Below are 18,511 nucleotides of genomic sequence, written 5' to 3'. Positions count from 1 at the left end.
CATTGCAAGGCCGATGCTGATATGGAGTGAACCTTATGGGACTTATCGACATCACGAATAAACAAAAATAATGTGAATGCATTCTAATCAAAGGTGGGCGGCTCACCTCTCCCATCCCCCGCCCTTTAGCGAGAGTCTATGTAACTGAACTCATTTACAAATATGTGCTGATCGAGACTCATCAATCACAGGTTATGCTATTTCATCCAACCCACCTCTATTTTCAGCCCCTCCCCTCCCCACCGAACCCAACCCAACCCACTCAGCCCCTCCCTGCCCCTTCTCTCCTCTCCGCCCCTTGCCCACTTTTTAGCATTTTCCAACATGATGTAGTGGGTGGAATTAGGCTCACAGCGGGTAGTGTAGGAAGTTACACTTTAATGAACTTATTTTAATTCAATATAATGTCTATAGTAACGGCGAATTCACAGCTGACACGCCACATAATTTAAGCCTGAAAAAACAACAATATAATATGTTGCTATTTGAAACATATATCATCATTGATATGGTGAGGAAAGGTTTATTTAACATTTATCAAGGAAGGAGTCTCCAGTGTTAGCACAGTGTAACAGTCAGTCAGTTGGCAAGCTACATTTCTTGTCTTATTAACTTCAAGAGAGAGAAAAAAAGAAGGGTTGGTGAAGAAGACAACTGTTTATACCCGCTATAACGTAAGTGAGGACAGGAACGATCTTGTTTCACAGACATTCCACAAAAGTAATTAGAAACGGAGAAAGCTAATGACATGTCAATCATTATTATTGACATGTCACATCGTTTTATTTTTATGCATTTTATTCCTTAAATAGTTCACCATGCACAATTTTTGTAATGGGTCCTGTCATGTTCAGTCAGTGGACAGATAGTATGCAAAATAACATCTATTTTTCTATCTACATTCACTGGATATGAGCAATCGCATGCTCTGATTGGCTACTCTACTACTAGGATATCAGCTCATTTACCGTGAGTAGAAAAAAACAAAATGGCAGAGTGTGGTGCTGAACCAACCGAGGACGAAGTAAAAGCTCTACTCGAAAACAAAACCTCAAAAAATACAAAAAAAAAAGCAAAAACTATGTAATTAAGGTATTTGATCAGAAGAACATATCTTTTTTATTTTTCAAGAATTATTATTATTAGAGCATTTTTCACAAATTGCTCCTGTCATTTCACTGCTGGTTTGTTTACATTCTTCATCCTTAAGCATTAAAATGTGTTGGATTTTTTTAGACTGGTTCAAAAGCTCAAAGAAGTTTGAAAATTGCAGAACTGAAATGTCCAAGGAAGAATTAAATAAACATCTAAAGCTATTCTAGGGCGGCACGGTGGTGTAGTGGTTAGCGCTGTCGCCTCACAGCAAGAAGGTCCGGGTTCGAGCCCCGTGGCCGGCGAGGGCCTTTCTGTGCGGAGTTTGCATGTTCTCCCCGTGTCCGCGTGGGTTTCCTCCGGGTGCTCCGGTTTCCCCCACAGTCCAAAGACATGCAGGTTAGGTTAACTGGTGACTCTAAATTGACCGTAGGTGTGAATGTGAGTGTGAATGGTTGTCTGTGTCTATGTGTCAGCCCTGTGATGACCTGGCGACTTGTCCAGGGTGTACCCCGCCTTTCGCCCGTAGTCAGCTGGGATAGGCTCCAGCTTGCCTGTGACCCTGTAGGACAGGATAAAGCGGCTACAGATAATGAGATGAGATGAGATGAGCTATTCTATACCTCGGCATGACAGCAAGACGTCTATTAAGACTTTCTACAAAAAAACAACACTAAAGTCAATTCATGCCGCCATTGATATGTTTTTAAGAAGTCCACCTAAGCGGAAATTATTTTGTCGAACGTTTTGTATGAAGTTTTTATTTATCAAATTTGCAAAAAAAATTAAAATAAAAATGCTCTGTTTCTCAAAATCCAGTTGTGGCAGCGGGGGCGTGGTCAAGCACCGGTTTGTGACAGGAGGGCGGAGTCAGGGAAGGTAAGTGGCAGAATCACTACACCTGACTGCAATTAACCTGTGTTTGTCTGTGTCTTCCCAGTGACCGCGCCCTATTTAAGGAGGGAGAGCGAGAGCAGAGGAGCTCTCCCCGGAATCAGACGCCGAGTGTGTGTGTGTGCCTGTAAACGCTAAAAACATAGTTGTCAACCTGAAAAGTGTGACAATAAAGCTGTGTGTCAACCTGATCTCTGTCCTGCCATCCTCTGTGCTCCACTCATACATAGGGAACTGCCACACCAGTGAATGTGGATGGAATAAAACAGTTATTCCGTTCAGTCTTGTCATACATGGATTATAGCCGACTCTGTGCTACGCTATCAGCTCATATATGACTTGATTTCGTGGAATAATTGTTAAACTCTTAAGGTTTAGAAAAGGAGGACACCTAAATGACCACCAAAACAGTGATGTTCAATCCATTTCTGATTTTTTTTTAAAGGGGAATCAGTTGGATTCTCTCACACAATCTGGCAAAATAAAGCATTAAAATGTGTACTGTACGCTGTGATTTTTTTTTAATGTAAAGCAATGCCCAAAGTCACACAAGTACAAATATTGTATAGGTTAATATTATATATAAAATATAGATCATGTTAATCGTTGGCTGCGTGAACAGCTGAAAATGTATTGCTTTATGTAAAGTCCCCAGTTTTGTTTCTCTGTTAGCAAGTCCATATTTAAGTGCCATCTAATCAGAAGCATTACCACATGGCATTGTGGCCTGGAAAACGAGAAAACAGTTCAGTGTCGTCTGAGTATCTACAGTGTACAACCATCGAACGCTGATTGGTGACTGGTGATTTTGCCCAACCTGGGATTCGTAAATCAGATTATTATAGCAAGTTAGTCTTTAATTAAAGGCAACGAAGTGGAGCTTATAGTCAGTACAAAGATTCAGCCTTGAGTGTTGCAGAAGACGAGCTGTAACATGATGAGTTAGCATGAAGCCAGTCGTTATGTTTAATATCCTCTCTTTGAATCACACTCCGAGTTATTCTCCAGGTTCGTTGGTTGTGTAATTTAAGCATTCCATGAACCCGCCATTATATTCTTCTACTTTCCTGTCATGTGTCTTCCTTGGATAATGGAATTCCTCCTTCTCTTCAGACAGATAAGCTTCTTTTCTGTAAGGTATGTCCAGGTGTTAAGAGAGAAGAATGCATGGACAGGACGTTTCCAGCATGGCTTAGCGCTCCAGCAACAGATGGTTATGGTAAACTCTGCCTTATAGAATGAGACACAGACGGACAAACAATCAAACCATCAGCTGGTGAAAAAAAAGAACTTAAGTAAAGAATAAAACACTTATTGACACAAACCTAACATATTTTACAGACATTTCACAAGATTAAACGTAGCCTGTCTTTCAGGTTTTTCAAGTGTAGGTCATAAAAAGCATTTTCCCCGACACCCAGTTATTTTTGTTTAGTGGACCGAAAACTACTGAATTCGAATCACAGACTTCCAGTTTTATTAGTTTTTTTAATAGAACAATTAATGACTTTAGCACTACGTGGCCCTAAATTCTCCGTTATTTTTTCCTGCTTCACCATGACCCAATTCAACATACTACGTCATGCATTACGTGGTGGGCTTTCCCCGTTCGCACAAGGCACTGTGGGATACAAATTTGAAACAGGAGAGAAAAATGGAGGACGTGAGTGTGCGAATGAAACGTGAAAGAGCGACTACAGTAACGGAAAGTGAGAAGAAAAGACGTTATGTTATATACGAAGGAAAGGAAATGCAGGACCAAACTAATAAATATCAGTGCTCAGCGAGCACCTCGGTGTGATCAGCTGTTCGTTTAGCGACAGAATGATGGAACTGTCAGTGCACGCTCAAAGGTAAACCTGCATGCGCACACACACACATGGCTTTCCTCTGTCTGCTTGACTGCACGAAGAGAGCGATTTCATGCACATTATTTGCTTTAATCCCCTCAAATTAAATAACTTCCCAGCCAAAGAATGGCCTGATATTTTTGAGATATTACAGAAATAAACATATATCACAATGATCAAATTTCAGAGAGTACAAAATTTCACCGATTTTATAAAATCGAAAGGCCGTTCAGCTTTAAATCTAAATGTAAAATGGTAAAAATGTTAATTATTTACAAATTGCTGTGGTGGAAGAGGAATAAAACACTTGGAGATGTCATGGTTTCGGGAAACAATGTCAACGATGGGGTGCTGTGATGAAGCAGAGTTTCTAGCCGTGTTTCCACGAACCTGCTTAATGCGCAATTGTGAACTAAAAAAAAAAAAAAACAAGTAGTGAAACACAGGATTTTCTGAAGAAAAAAAATCTCAATAATTGCAAAAAAATTTTACGCTCATGTGATGATCAACATGTCAGATGATTTGATCAAGCAATATTTCACACAATTTAAACAGAAACACATTTTTCGAATTTAAGTCACATGACAAACGGGAACCGCTCTGTAAGAGCTATCATGAAAGGAGAAAACTCAGCTTTAACCATTAAACCCAAACCATTAACATCACTTTAAAAAAAAATCGCTTCTATTTTGCATAACACTGCAATGGAAACCCGGCTACTGTTACCACCCAGAAGTTGATTATTTTACAGTGACAGTCTGTCACAAAGTGTTTTACTCCTCTTTGCTCATGATGGCATTTTTTATTAAAGAATTACACATCATAGTTTTTATCCAAATGAATCAGCACATGAAAGAAGCCTTTGTGCTATGTAGCAAGTGGCAATTTTTAATGCCATTGATATTCCACTCGTGTTACATTTGAAAAACGGTGACATTATAAGCCATAGATCATAAATTGCAATGTGAAATTGAAGGTATTTCATCAAAATATTTATATTTAACAATTATTCCATGAAATCGGGTCGTACATGAGCTGATAGCATAGCACCCAGTCAGCTATAATCCGTGTACGATGAAATTGAGTGGAATAACTGTTTTATTCTATCCGCATTCACTGGATTTTAAGAAACAGAGTGTTTTTATTTTTATTTTTTGCAAGTTCGAGAAATAAAAACTTCATACAAAACTTCCGACAAAATAATTTCGCTTAGGCGGACTTCTTAAAAAGCTATCGATGGCGGCACAAATTGACTTTAGTGGGTTTTTTTTGTAGAAAGTCTTGATAGACGTCTTGCTGTCATGCCGAGTTATAAAATAACTTTAGACATTTATTTAATTCTTCCTTGGACATTTCAGTCCTGTAATTTTCAAACTTCTTTGAGCTTTTGAACCAGTCTAAAAAAATTCAACACATTTTAAGGCTTAAAGATGAAGAATTTAAACAAACTGGCAACGAAATGACAGGAGCAATTTGTGAAAAATGCTCTAATAATAATAATAATAATAATAATAATAATTCTTGAAAAATGAAAAAAAGATGCATTCTTACCATCAAATACTTTCATTCCATATTTTGTTGCTTTTTTTGTAATTTTTGTGGTTTTGTTTTCGAGTAGAGTTTTTATTTCGTCCTCACTTGGTTTAGCAACACGCGCCGCCATTTTGTTTTGCTCTACTCACGGTATATGAGCTGATATCCTAGTAGTAGGGTAGCCAATCAGAGCATGTGATTGCTCATATCCATTGAATGTGGATAGAGTAATTTAAATTATTTCTACCAAACCATCTCATTTTCATCTGGTTCTTCCATTGTAAGGGTGCAGAACCAGCCTCGGCCGTCTCGTGACGAGCCGCGAAGGAAAGGAAACATCAGACATATTGTGTTCAAAACTGTGTGGTTGTTATTAGCAAAAGTTTTCTTTTAAAGTCTCGGTATTCAGCTAGGTGAGTGTACGTGAAAAGAGTGAGCACAGCACTCATGTTTTCAAAACCCAGTGATCTGTATGTAACCAAAAACAATAAATTGGATTCTGGGAAAGGTGAACTGGGTTCTTTAATATCAACCTGTAATTTGCAGCTGCACTTCCATCAGAGCTGCTGTTAGAGAAAATTACTGACCTTTGCTCCAATCTGAATGGAGAATTCAACAGCGCTGTATAATTGTATACCTTTAAATAATTACCTTTTGTCACAGAAGCTGTTGCAATGAGAGTCGTTTTGCAGAGTGCACACACACCGTTGCATCACTCTCCTCCTGTCTGCTGTAGAGCGCCGTGCACGCTGAGAGCCTCTGTAACTCGACATGCCGTACGGCACCAGGCGCCTGTCAACACACACACACACACACACACACACAGGATAGAATCATCAATCACAGTCCATGTGATAGTTCTTGAACGCAACACAACACCTTAGTTGATCTTCAGGATGCTCATTATACATGACACAGAGCCATTATACATGACCTAGAGCCACCGACACTCAGTTCGACCCGCATTTCTGGAAGTATAACATAACAAAAGCAACAAATCTATATGAACAATTATTTAAACCAATCCTATGGCACGTGTGATCTGACTTTCCTTCAGTTCCGTACTCCGTTTAGTTCCTCTACTGTCAGAAATAGAGGTGCAGTAGGAGTCCATTTCTGTCCCCCAAGGTACAATCTACACTAATAGGGCTCATTATTGGAATTCAAAGTGACTATGTGTTCCTTTGTAGGTCGAAAAAAGGTACATATATGTTCCTAATCAGTATATAAATAAGTACCGGGGTCCTGCTCCAATGACAAGCCAGTGTACCCCTAAATGTACTTTGTTTTCTGAGTGTGTACCTGCATTTACTCTTTGATGCATACATGGAAGGAAAACATAACCGTGGTTTCATCTTATCCTGTCACGTACAACCTATCATTAAGTGTGTATGTGTGTGTAGAGATATTACAGATTACAAGAAAGCTTGAAAGGACGTAGCAGAGATCATTGGCACTTGTGGTGAGTGTATGTACACTCTGAGAAAACAAAGTACATTATAGTACCTTTTAGGGGTACACTGGCTTGTCACTGGATCAGTTACTTATTTATTAAGGTACTTATTTGTACCATGTCAGTGGCGGCGGCGGGGGGGACCGCCCCCCCTTAAAATTATGTTGGGGGGGGGGATGGGAGTCCTTTGACTATTTACAAGGAAGAAAAGGAGAGAGTAGTGTGAATAAACATCCCACTGTGCGCCATTGTTTTCCCTTATTAAATCCCACTGCGTCTTTTCATCCTGGTGCCCTGGCAGCATTCCTTTGTACTGTAGTTTGGTCGCACCCATTCACACCAAAACCGATGCAAATTAGCCTGGCCCTGACACCACCGATTGCCTCTGCTTTCTGGGATTTTCCTTATTTGCCTTACGGACAACTGAAAACCCATCAATTTTAGTAGACAAGCTGATTTATGAATATTCTCTGGACTAATTAATCCATTGCTGTGGCAACTGTCTAGACATGTCTGGTCTACTCACGTCAAAGTGGGGACCCTTTGACAGCAAGGCTATGAGAGTGTCACTGCATTTGTATCTGACTGATAACTCATGTCCTGTCTGGATAGCTAGATAGTGTTCACGAGGCATACAAGCAGTTTTGGGTGCCCAAAAACTTGATGCTGCTCTAGATCTACATGAATTCGCTTGCTGCCCTGACCACTCACCGAAAATCAGTATGAAGAGGCGTTTCAGACAAATATCCATTGCAAACTTTTTGGGCTTGACAAAGGCACTCAAGTTGTTTGATGATAACGAGGTAAATTTTCAGTATAAATTTTTTTAACATCCCAAGTCAAATTTTGCAGACCAAGAAATGAATGACTGTTTACTGTGGGTGGTAAAAGAGAGCAACTGGACGTGTTTGAAGATGCTTGAAGACGTTTCACCTCTCCTCTGAAAGGCTTCTTCAGTTCTGTCTGACTAAGGCTACGTTTACATTAGACCATATCTGTCTCGTTTTCTTCGCGGATGCACTGTCCGTTTACATTAAACCGCCTGGAAACGCCGGGAAACGGGAATCCGCCAGCATCCACGTATTCAATCTAGATCGTGTCAGCTCCGGTGCTGTGTAAACATTCAGAATACGCGGATACGCGGTGCTGAGCTCTAGCTGGTGTCTCATTGGACAACGTCACTGTGACATCCACCTTCCTGATTCGCTGGCGTTGGTCATGTGACGCGACTGCTGAAAAACGGCGCGGACTTCCGCCTTGTATCACCTTTCATTAAAGAGTATAAAAGTATGAAAATACTGCAAATACTGATGCAAATACTGCCCATTGTGTAGTTATGATTGTCTTTAGGCTTGCCATCCTTCCACTTGCAAGTGGTAAGTGATATGCGCTGGGATCACACACACAGCGGCTCAGTCCCGAATCACTGCTTGTTCACTACACTCGCACGCTCTGTGAGCTGCGCAAGGCCAGAGTGCGCACCCTCCAGAGGGCACTTGCTGTTCAGGGCGGAGTGATTTGGAGCACAGGATGCCTGCGGAGCCGAGCGTATCCGTGTATTGGTATTGCTGTGTGCACGCAAATCATGTATTGGTGTAGCTGTGTGCACACTAATCGTTTTAAAAACGTTAATCTGATGATCCGCTGATACGGTCTAATGTAAACATGGGCTAATAGGGAGTATCAGGTATTTATCCTCTCATGGATGAAAAGCAATCCTAAGGTGTCGTTGAGTCATCCTGTTGGTGTGGGTCACTGGGGGCTGGGTGTGAACGGCCTCGAGAGTCGTTGGGGTGATCAATGGATTGCTGGTTCTCTCTGTCCTCCTGTGAGTCACACTGAAAACAGCTGGGTTTTGGTGTGCATTCAGTTGTCTGAGAAGTGTGCCAAGGACTGCATTGTAGGTGGTTGGTAAATGATGTCTTAGACCCCCACCTCTGTTCAGTGATCGCCATTCCAGGCTGACAAAAATGACTCCTTTAACTCCTCGCTCATACCAACGACCCTCTCTGGCTAAAATGCGTATGTTGCAATCCTGAAATGAGTGTCCTTTGTTGTTAAGATGAAGATAGACAGCAGAGTCCTGGCCTGAGGAACTGGCTCTCCTGTGTTGAGCCATGCACCTGTGAAGCGGTTGTTTTGTTTCCCCAAGTTTGTGGTTGAGGTCGATGCTTCGGGGTCAGGGGTGGGGGCCATATTGTCCCAAAGATCGGCTAGTGACAACAAGCTTCATCCTTGCTCCTTCTTCTCTCGTCGACTTTCCCCCTCTAAGAGAAACTATGATGTTGACAATAGGGAACTGTTGGCCGTTAAACTGGCTTTGGAAGAATGGAGACATTGGTTGGAGGGGTCAGACCTTCCCTTCATCGTATGGACAGGTCACAAGAACCTCGAATACCTCAGGACTGCCAAGCGCCTCAATTCTCGTCAGCCCCGATGGTCTCTCTTCTTTTCTCGCTTCAAGTTCACACTTTCCTTCCACCCAGGCTCTAAGAATGGTAAGCCCGATGCCTTGTCCAGAATGTTTTCTCCCCTCCAGGAGGAATCGACCTCCCCCGAGACCATCCTTCCATGGTGCCTGGTGGGGGCCGCTCTGTTAGAGGTGGTCCAGAAGGCCCATGAGCAGGACCCAGGGTCCAGTGATGCACCTCCTAACCATCTTTTTGTTTCTGTGCAGGCACAGGTGTTGCAGTGGGGTCATGGCTCCAGAATGGCATGTCACCCAGGAACAGCCTGGACTCTGGCACTCAGCCAACAACGTTTTTGGTGACCATCCATCAAGGAGGACGTCCAGAGGTTTGTGGCAGCTTGCGACATCTGCGCCATGAACAAGACTGGTAACAGACCCCCTGCCAGCCTACTGAGACCGTTTCCTGTTCCCCAGCGGCCCTGGTCACACATAGCCCTGGATTTCATCACAGGACTCCCCAATTCAGGTGGCAATACTTGTATCCTCACTGTTGTCGACCGTTTTTCTAAAACTGTTCATTTTATCCTTCTGCCCAAGCTTCCCACCACCAAGGAGACTGCCGAATTGCTGATACTCCATGTTTTCCATCTACACGGACTCCCCTCAGACATCATATCAGACTGTGGACCCCAGTTCTCTGCCCAATTCTGAAGGCTTTCTGTAAGCTCATTGGTGCTTCTCACAGTCTGTCTTCAGGTTTTCACCCTCAGACCAATGGACAGATGGAACGGGCCAACCAGGAGCTGGAAGTGGCTCTCAGGTGCATGGTGTCCAAGGATGCTGCCTCCTGGAGCAAGACCCTTCCTTGAATAGAGTACCCTCACAACTCCTTACCCACCTCTGCTACAGGTCTTTCCCCCTTCCAGTGCTCTCTGGGTTACCAGCCACCACTCTTCCCCATCCAAGAAAAAGTCGCCATGCCCTCTGCCCAGATATTTGTGTGCCGCTGCAGGAAAACGTGGGCATTGACCAGGACAAAGCTCCTACATTCTGTCAAGATGTTTAAAGAGCAAGCCAACAAACACCGCTTGGCAGCTCCCATCTATCGGGTGGGGCAGCAGGTAATGCTCTCCACTTGCCCCTCAAGATGGTCTCCTGCAAATTGGCTCCCAGGTTTATAGGACCTTTCCCCGTCTCCAAGGTAATTAATCCCTGCTCTGTAAGACTGTCTCTGCCCATAACCATGTGCCATGTTCACCCAACATTTCCTGTCCCCACCCTCCAAACCTCCTCCTCCTCCCAGGTATCATAGATAGTGATGAGGTCTTCACTGTCAGGAGGTTGCTGAAGGTACAATGCCAAGGCAGAGGACTCCAGTACCTGGTTGATTGGGAGGGGTATGGCTTCAGGTTTTCACCCTCAGACCAATGGACAGATGGAACGGGCCAACCAGGAGCTGGAAGTGGCTCTCAGGCGCATGGTGTCCAAGGATGCTGCCTCCTGGAGCAAGACCCTTCCTTGGATAGAGTACGCTCACAACTCCTTACCCACCTCTGCTACAGGTCTTTCCCCCTTCCAGTGCTCTCTGGGTTACCAGCCACCACTCTTCCCCATCCAAGAAGAAGTCGCCATGCCCTCTGCCCAGATGTTTGTGTGCCGCTGCAGGAGAACGTGGGCATTGACCAGGACAAAGCTCCTACATTCTGTCAAGATGTTTAAAGAGCAAGCCAACAAACACCGCTTGGCAGCTCCCATCTATCGGGTGGGGCAGCAGGTAATGCTCTCCACTTGCCCCTCAAGATGGTCTCCCACAAATTGGCTCCCAGGTTCATAGGACCTTTCCCCGTCTCCAAGGTAATTAATCCCTGCTCTGTAAGACTGTCTCTGCCCATAACCATGCGCCGTGTTCACCCAACGTTTCCTGTCCCCACCCTCCAAACCCCCTCCTCCTCCCAGGTATCATAGATAGTGATGAGGTCTTCACTGTCAGGAGGTTGCTGAAGGTACAATGCCAAGGCAGAGGACTCCAGTACCTGGTTGATTGGGAGGGGTATGGTCCTAAGAAGAGGAGCTGGGTTCCTGCCAGGTTCATCATGGATTCCACCCTCATCACAGACTTCCACCAACAACACCCTGAGGCACTTTCTAAGGTGCCTGGGAGCGCCTGTTGAAGGGGGGTACTGTCACAGTCCGGTCCAGTCCATTCATGCCTTAGATTGTGGGACTTCCACACTGGCTCCAGGCCAGATCCAGGACAGGAATTCAGTCCTGCCTTGCTGTAGGCCATTTCCTGAAGCGGCACTCCCACACCTGCTACCACTCCTCTCCCATCAGCCAGGGCTTTTTAAGAACTGTTTGGAGCTACTCCATTTGCCAGACTGTCTCTTGTAGACTTTCCTCACCTTGCTACAGCTCATTGGTATTGTGTCTTCTTGGTTCCCCCTGCCTGAATTTCTCCTTGTTTTTTTTTTTTTGTCAAGTTTTTCTGTCCAGTTTTTTTCCTTGTTTTTGCCTGCCTGTTCTTTTGAATCATGTCTTTTGCTACCTCTGCCTGGATTTCCCTTGTCCCTGTGTTCATCAGTTTTTGTGAAGATTTTTTTGTCCCTGATCGTGTCTACCTGCTCCTGTGTTTTTGACCTCCTGGCCTTTTAACTACCGATTTTTGCCTGAGCTCTACTGTACCTTTTGCCTTTCTGCCTTCTACTTCATTAAAGAAGCTTTCTCTTTACACTGCCTGTTTTCTGAGTCTGCTCTTGGGTCCTCACTTCACCTTAGCTCGCCACCCCTGACATTAGAAGCTTATATACTGTAGTTATTAACATTTCTTATCAAAACTGAAAAACGCTGAACAGTACCTGCCTACAGGTAGCACAGGCAAGTTGTTGCTTGAGAGTGTGAACGTAGGGTGAATACTGTACACTCCAATTCACACTCAATTGTTTGGATGCAGGACATTTTGATTCATAAAATTTTCTGGACGTCATCTGAATTCTGTTTGTTTCATATAAAAGAAACACTGGACATACATTAAGCTTTTTTTTTTTAATTAAGCCTAAGATTTGATACGAAGCATAAAGAATCGGTTTATATTCCTATCTCAGTGACAAAACTGAGTCGACTCATTCGGTTCACTGACTCTTACTCCGTAATTAGTATAAATAATTTAACGCTTACATGCACATTCTCTAACGCACAATTAAATACACAGATTAGGTATATACAGGGTGTTTCAAAAAATTTGATATCATTTCAGAATCTAATAACTTTGCCAATTCTTGTTCAATTGACCTCAAATTTTAACAGCATGTGTGGAAACGGGTCAAAATTTTAGGTTTAATGTTTTTTTTGTTTGTTTTCATCTTTTTCGGTATAAAAATGCCATTCACTGGAAAAGAAAAGCTGTTTTGTGTGTTAGAGTGCCGTGTCTCAGGCAGCATGCATATTGAAAATTTGTGAAATCATTCATGGAATCCATATAACTTTGAATTTCTGATTCAAATTTTGAGGAGTAAATCTTATATTGCTCAACATTAAGCCTGTTCAGTTTAATTTGCCAAAACTATGTAGTTTCTGGGATATTTACATCTCAGATAATATCAATTTTTTTAAACACCCTGTATTACGATGCATTCTTTTGAATGAAAGAATTTTTCCTTCATTTTCATGCATGTACAAATCTCTACCTGACAAGAGATTTCTTATGTTATTAATTTAATTTAACAGTTATTCCACAAAATCGAGTCGTACATGAGCTGATAGCTGATGAAGCACATACAGTAGCAGCGAGTTGTCTGTAAGCTGTGTACGATGAGACTGAGTGGAATAACTGTTTTATTCTATCCACATTCACTGGGTTTTGAGAAACAGAGCATTTTTATTTTTTGCAAATTTGATAAATAAAAACTTTATACAAAACCTCTGACAAAATCATTTCTGCTTAGAATGGAAACAAACCGGTGAAATGACAGGAGCAATTTGTGAAAAAATGTGATAATTCTTGAAAAATAAAAAAGATACATTCTTATGTATTCTTATTCTCATTCTTTTTTTGGGGGGGTTGTTTTTGAGTAGAGTTTTTATTTCATCCTCGGTTGGTTCAGCAACACGCGCTGCCATTTTGTTTTTCTCTCCTCTTGGTATATGAGCTGATAGCCTAGTAGTAGAGTAGCCAATCAGAGCACGTAATTGCTCATATCCAGTGAATGTGGACAGAATAAACAGATTATATATTAAATAAAACTTAAGTTGACTTTTACAGAAAAAGTAAAGACACTGATTGCCTTAAAGTAAAGTAAGTCAACAGTTTTATGGGGCGGTTTTAAGCTGTATTAAAACTTTTTAAGCTGTGTTAAGTTTTAACTTAAAACAATCTAATTTACTTGGAAAATTGAAGCAATCGGTTTCCTTACTATTACTAAATAAACTAAACTTTAATATGTTATATTGCACTCTCGGAAAAAAGGTTACTAAACTGTCGTAGTTTTCTTCATCACTGCAGTAATACACTCAGGGATACGTCTTTTATACACACCTTTAGTGTGTGTCTTTCACCTGGAGAGGTGCTTTAAATTAATCCTCGAAATGAGTGGATCAGTAGTTAAAAAGTGTCTTTAATGTCTAAACACTTACATTAAACCATTTTAATATGTAAACTACATCCATATTGCCATGTAATACGTAAAGAATAAAGGTACCACCGTTATTTTTAGGAATAGACAAAGAAACAATCCTGACACTGAAGTGTTTAATTGGGTTAATCGTGCTTGAGTGGAAGCAGCAGCAGTGTATTTACTGTGGTTTTGGATTTTCTTTCATGAAAATGAAATGTCGATGAGGAAAATTAGGAAAATTCTCGACTTGCCAATGTCTCTCATCTCATTATCTCTAGCCGCTTTATCCTTTTCTACAGGGTTGCAGGCAAGCTGGAGCCTATCCCAGCTGACTATGGGCGAAAGGCGGGGTACACCCTGGACAAGTCGCCAGGTCATCACAGGGCTGACACATAGACACAGACAACCATTCACACTCACATTCACACCTACGCTCAATTTAGAGTCACCAGTTAACCTAACCTGCATGTCTTTGGACTGTGGGGGAAACCGGAGCACCCGGAGGAAACCCACGCAGACACGGGGAGAACATGCAAACTCCGCACAGAAAGGCCCTCGTCGACCACGGGGCTCGAACCCGGACCTTCTTGCTGTGAGGCAACAGCGCTAACCACTACACCACCATGCCGCCCGTTTATTAGTTTCTCATACTACAAAAAAAACCCCTCTATTTTTTCAGTTCATCTGCCTTTTCAGGACGGTTTCAGGTTTCTCCTCTAAAACACCTGATCCTAACGCTGATGATCTGGTGTTCAGGATCAGATGGAAGCCAGAATCTCAGGACTGGAATAGAAGTAGCAGTAGAAGTAGGACATAGTCTTGCTTTAGCTTTCCTGTTAGATTCATGACTTGGTAGTGGATGTAAATGTTGTCGTCAAATCCTGCAGCATTATGTTGAAAAATCCAATAAGGATTACGCCTGAGGTATCCTGCATTCGTGCAGATAATAAAGTAACTTCATAAGAGCTTTGAGTCATTAGTAGTAGTATTGTTGTTGTTATTGGTTTGTTTGTTTATATTTTTAAATAACCAGCATGAATATATTTCTTCCAAAATTTCTAGTCATTTCCATCCACAACTTCTAGATCTGAGCATAAGTTGTGATGCTGACTTCAATAATGTTTTTTTAATATTAATTTTTTATATTGTATATTATATTGTATTATTTTGTATTATATTTACAAAAAAAACCGCATGTGATTTTAATTTCATTACTGCTCATGGTCATTTTTCTGAACTTTATTATGATCTTATTATCAAACAGATCTCCAAATCAGTGTAATATAAACAAGATTGATTGATCACTCAGTATTTTTGTTTGTTTGTTTGTTTGTTTGTTTGTTTGTTTGTGTTCACAAAAATATAATTCAGTTTCCTGTCACATTCCCTGGAATAATTTTTAGCTCTTTTTTTAAAATCAGTATTTATTAGGTAAAACCTGAAATAATTTGTGCAACATAAATAGGAGTGTTTGTTTGTTTGTTTGTTGTGCAATAACTTATTTAGTATTTATGCATATTCATATAATTTTTTTTAAATCTACCTATTTTGTCTTCTTGGAAGGGGAAAAAAGTTCAAGCAGGTTTGTTTGTTTGTTTGTTAACTTTCCTTTGAAGTGAACGGTAAGCAAAGCGCGCGCACTCACTCGGGCGTGTTCACCCAGATGACGTCCAGGTGGCAGTAATAAACGCACTCCTTGTCCTTGTACGTGTAGCACGTGCACCGCTTGACTCGGTTCCGCGGATGAGGGTCGCACGACGGTCCTGTGACGCCTTCGTGGTCGTCGGCGGATCCGCGCGCTCGCTCCGTGGGTGCCGGTGCAGGTTCCGGTGCTGTCCTCGCGCACATGCTCGCGCGCTCGTGCTCAGGTGCGCTCTCCTCGCGCGCGGCGATCCTCCGGTGCAGCGAAACGCCTGGAAACATTCCGGGAATAAAAGGAGTGAGTAGCTCTGTGGGATAAAACATTCAACCTCATATAATAATAATAATAATAATAATAATAATAATAATTTAGAGACATCTGACAGTTTGATGTCAAACATTTCAGTGAATATGGTCACCTATAGCACGAGACAGGAAGTAAACTCTCGGGCTGAGCGATATGGCAAAAAAAAAAAATCACATCACGATACTTGATACTGTATTTTCTTTAAAACATGCACAATTCAGCACTTATGTTTCACAATATTTAGAGTTACTGCAAAATGTTTTCATCCTCGGGTTTATATGTACATTTTTTAAATGTATTTATTTATTTATTTATTTATTTATTTCCCACGTTGTTTTTGTGTTTAACAGAAGAAAGCTTCTGTGTATGTTCTGCCTGGATCCATGTTTCCACCTGGTTCTCTGGTGACTGTATGCTAAACTGTCCTTAAAAGTGTGCGTGTGTGTGTGAGAGAGAGAGAGAGAGAGAGACTGAGTGTGTGTGTGAGAGAGAGAGAGAGAGAGAGAGAGAGAGAGAGAGAGTGTGTGTGTGTGTGTGTGTGTGTGTGTGTGTGAGAGAGAGAGTGTGTGTGTGTGTGTGTGTGTGTCGCTGAAAGGTAATGGTGGATCCTCCACAGGATAAAGTGCATCGTGAAGATGAATAAATGAAAAGAATCAGAAAATCTTGAAGGGAAAAGGGGATTGGTGGCAAAAATATATATGTGTCTGAAAATAAAATTCTATGTACAAATGTTTTTTTTTAATTTTGCAAAAAAAAATCTGTCAATTTGTTTAAGACCACCAATCATCATCAAGATCACAGAAACTGACACAAACACTAATCTAGTGGAAATGATTCCATTATTAATTATAGTCTGTTGAAAAATTCATATTAATTAAATTCCTGCTGTAACGCAGAGCTTCCGCGAAGGGCATGAGAAACATCCCAGTGCACTGTACGACTCATCCCCAGCACTTTCCCTAAACACCTCCGATTTATACCACACCTTCATCACCATCCACGTTAATTTAAAAAAAAGAGTATAATACCGTTTGCGCGTGCGGCTGTTAATCCGATTAAAATCAAAACGCCCAAATCCAGAAGCGCCGTCTTGGCCATGCCCAGGGGTTTCAGTCCAGAAAAGACAAGAAAAGGGCGAAAGACGCGTTCGATGGACATAAGGTCTTCAGATTAGTCCCAGTTTAGTTGATCTAAAGTGCTGTGATATCCAGGAAACCCCATTCTCACGCAGATGCACCGCATTTTCCCGGTCAAACCGTCCGCGTCTCACATGGCACGCGCTCTCCGGAGATATGCGTGAGTTCAGGAGCTGGAACCCGCATCCAGGAGTGTGTGTGTGATGTAGTGTGTGATGTAGTGTGTGTGTGTTAGTGTGTTTTTATAGAGGATACAGCCTACAGAGCACCACCCTTTCCATGCACCCGTGTGATCACCTTCAGGTATGGCTTTATGAGAGAAAAAAAAAAAGCAAAAATATTGCTGTCATGCATCATCATCATCATAATCATCATCATCAATAATAACATTATTAAAATGTAAGACTTTATTATATAAATACATTATTAACATTTAAGTACTGCACCATATATATATATATATATATATATATATATATATATATTTTTTTTTTTTTTTTCTTTTCCCATAGCGATCAGAATGATAAAACTTGCAAAATTCATAATTTAAAGAAGTACTGAACATTAAATACAACCATTACACATCGACAGTAGGGTGCAAAAGTCGTTTGTTTGTTTTTTTCAAACAAACTTTGTTATAAATTTCTATTTTGTGACTTCTACATTAGGGCGGCACGGTGGTGTAGTGGTTAGCGCTGTCACCTCAAAGCAAGAAGGTCCGGGTTCAAGCCCCGTGGCCGGCGAGGGCCTTTCTGTGCGGAGTTTGCATGTTCTCCCCGTGTCCGCGTGGCTTTCCTCCGGGTGCTCCGGTTTCCCCCACAGTCCAAAGACATGCAGGTTAGGTTAACTGGTGACTCTAAATTGACCGTAGGTGTGAATGTGAGTGTGAATGGTTGTCTGTGTCTATGTGTCAGCCCTGTGATGACCTGGCGACTTGTCCAGGGTGTACCCCGCCTTTCGCCCGTAGTCAGCTGGGATAGGCTCCAGCTTGCCTGCGACCCTGTAGAACAGGGGTGTCAAACCTGATCCATAAAGGGCCTTGTGGCTGCAGGTTTTCATTCCAGCCATGCAGCAGCACTCCTGACTTGGCTCATTCAATCAACTGAACTGTCTTCACACAGTCAAATACTTGCAGCCACACCCACCCTTGATTAAAGGGTGGGTGTGTCAGTTGATTGAATAAGCCAAATCAGGGTGCTGCTGCATGGCTGGAATGAAAACCTGCAGCCACACGGCCCTTTATGGATCAGGTTTGACACCCCTGCTGTAGAAGGATAAAGCGGCTAGAGATAATGAGATGAGATGAGACTTCTACATTAGCAGCACGGTGGTGTAGTGGTTAGCACTGTCGCCTCACAGCAAGAAGGTTCTGGGTTCGAGCCCAGCGGCCTTTCTATGTGGAGTTTGCATGTTGTCTGTGAGGGGTTCCTCCACAGTCCAAAGACATGTGGCTAATTTATGGCTCTAAATTGACTGTAGGTGTGAATGGTTGTTTGTGTCTGTGTATCAGCCCTGCGATGATCTGGCAACTTGTCCAGGGTGTGCCCCGCCTGTCACCCATAGTCAGCTGGGATAGACTGCAACA

General features: G+C 42.1%; 1 protein-coding gene across 4 annotated transcripts; it reads right to left on the bottom strand.

Moving 5' to 3' along the window:
- Nucleotides 1-1,563: 1,563 nt before the first annotated feature.
- LOC132873947 (endothelin-3) lies at nucleotides 1,564-17,160 on the bottom strand. Of its 4 annotated transcripts, none has more exons than XM_060909768.1 (5): nucleotides 16,819-17,158; nucleotides 15,488-15,755; nucleotides 6,021-6,161; nucleotides 4,113-4,248; nucleotides 1,564-3,216 (listed from the first exon to the last, which is right to left on the bottom strand). In XM_060909768.1, exons 1-5 carry the CDS (start codon nucleotides 16,946-16,948, stop codon nucleotides 3,046-3,048), a joined length of 846 nt encoding a protein of 281 aa, XP_060765751.1. In that variant the 5' UTR covers nucleotides 16,949-17,158; the 3' UTR covers nucleotides 1,564-3,045. The 4 variants fall into 4 exon arrangements, with proteins under 4 accessions (XP_060765751.1, XP_060765753.1, XP_060765752.1 ...); XM_060909769.1 differs by having other exon boundaries at nucleotides 3,099-3,212; nucleotides 16,819-17,160; XM_060909770.1 differs by lacking the exon at nucleotides 4,113-4,248 and having other exon boundaries at nucleotides 3,080-3,212; nucleotides 16,819-17,154.
- Nucleotides 17,161-18,511: the final 1,351 nt, after the last annotated feature.

Source organism: Neoarius graeffei, chromosome 26, assembly GCF_027579695.1.
Source record: "Neoarius graeffei isolate fNeoGra1 chromosome 26, fNeoGra1.pri, whole genome shotgun sequence".
NCBI lineage: Eukaryota > Metazoa > Chordata > Actinopteri > Siluriformes > Ariidae > Neoarius > Neoarius graeffei.
The sequence above is the reverse complement of the archived record's forward strand: the minus strand, read 5'-3'. Positions and strand labels throughout refer to the sequence as shown.

Excerpts from the sequence above, each read along its gene's own strand:
- LOC132873947 (XM_060909768.1), bottom strand. The coding sequence starts at position 16,948 with ATGTCCATCGAACGCGTCTTTCGCCCTTTTCTTGTCTTTTCTGGACTG. Across the intron at positions 6,162-15,487 it reads ATCTGGGTGAACACGCCCGA|GCGCCTGGTGCCGTACGGCA; the intron begins GTGAGTGCGCGC and ends GTGTGTTGACAG. Across the intron at positions 3,217-4,112 it reads CTCTTCCACCACAGCAATTT|GCAGAGTTTACCATAACCAT; the intron begins GTAAATAATTAA and ends TCATTCTATAAG.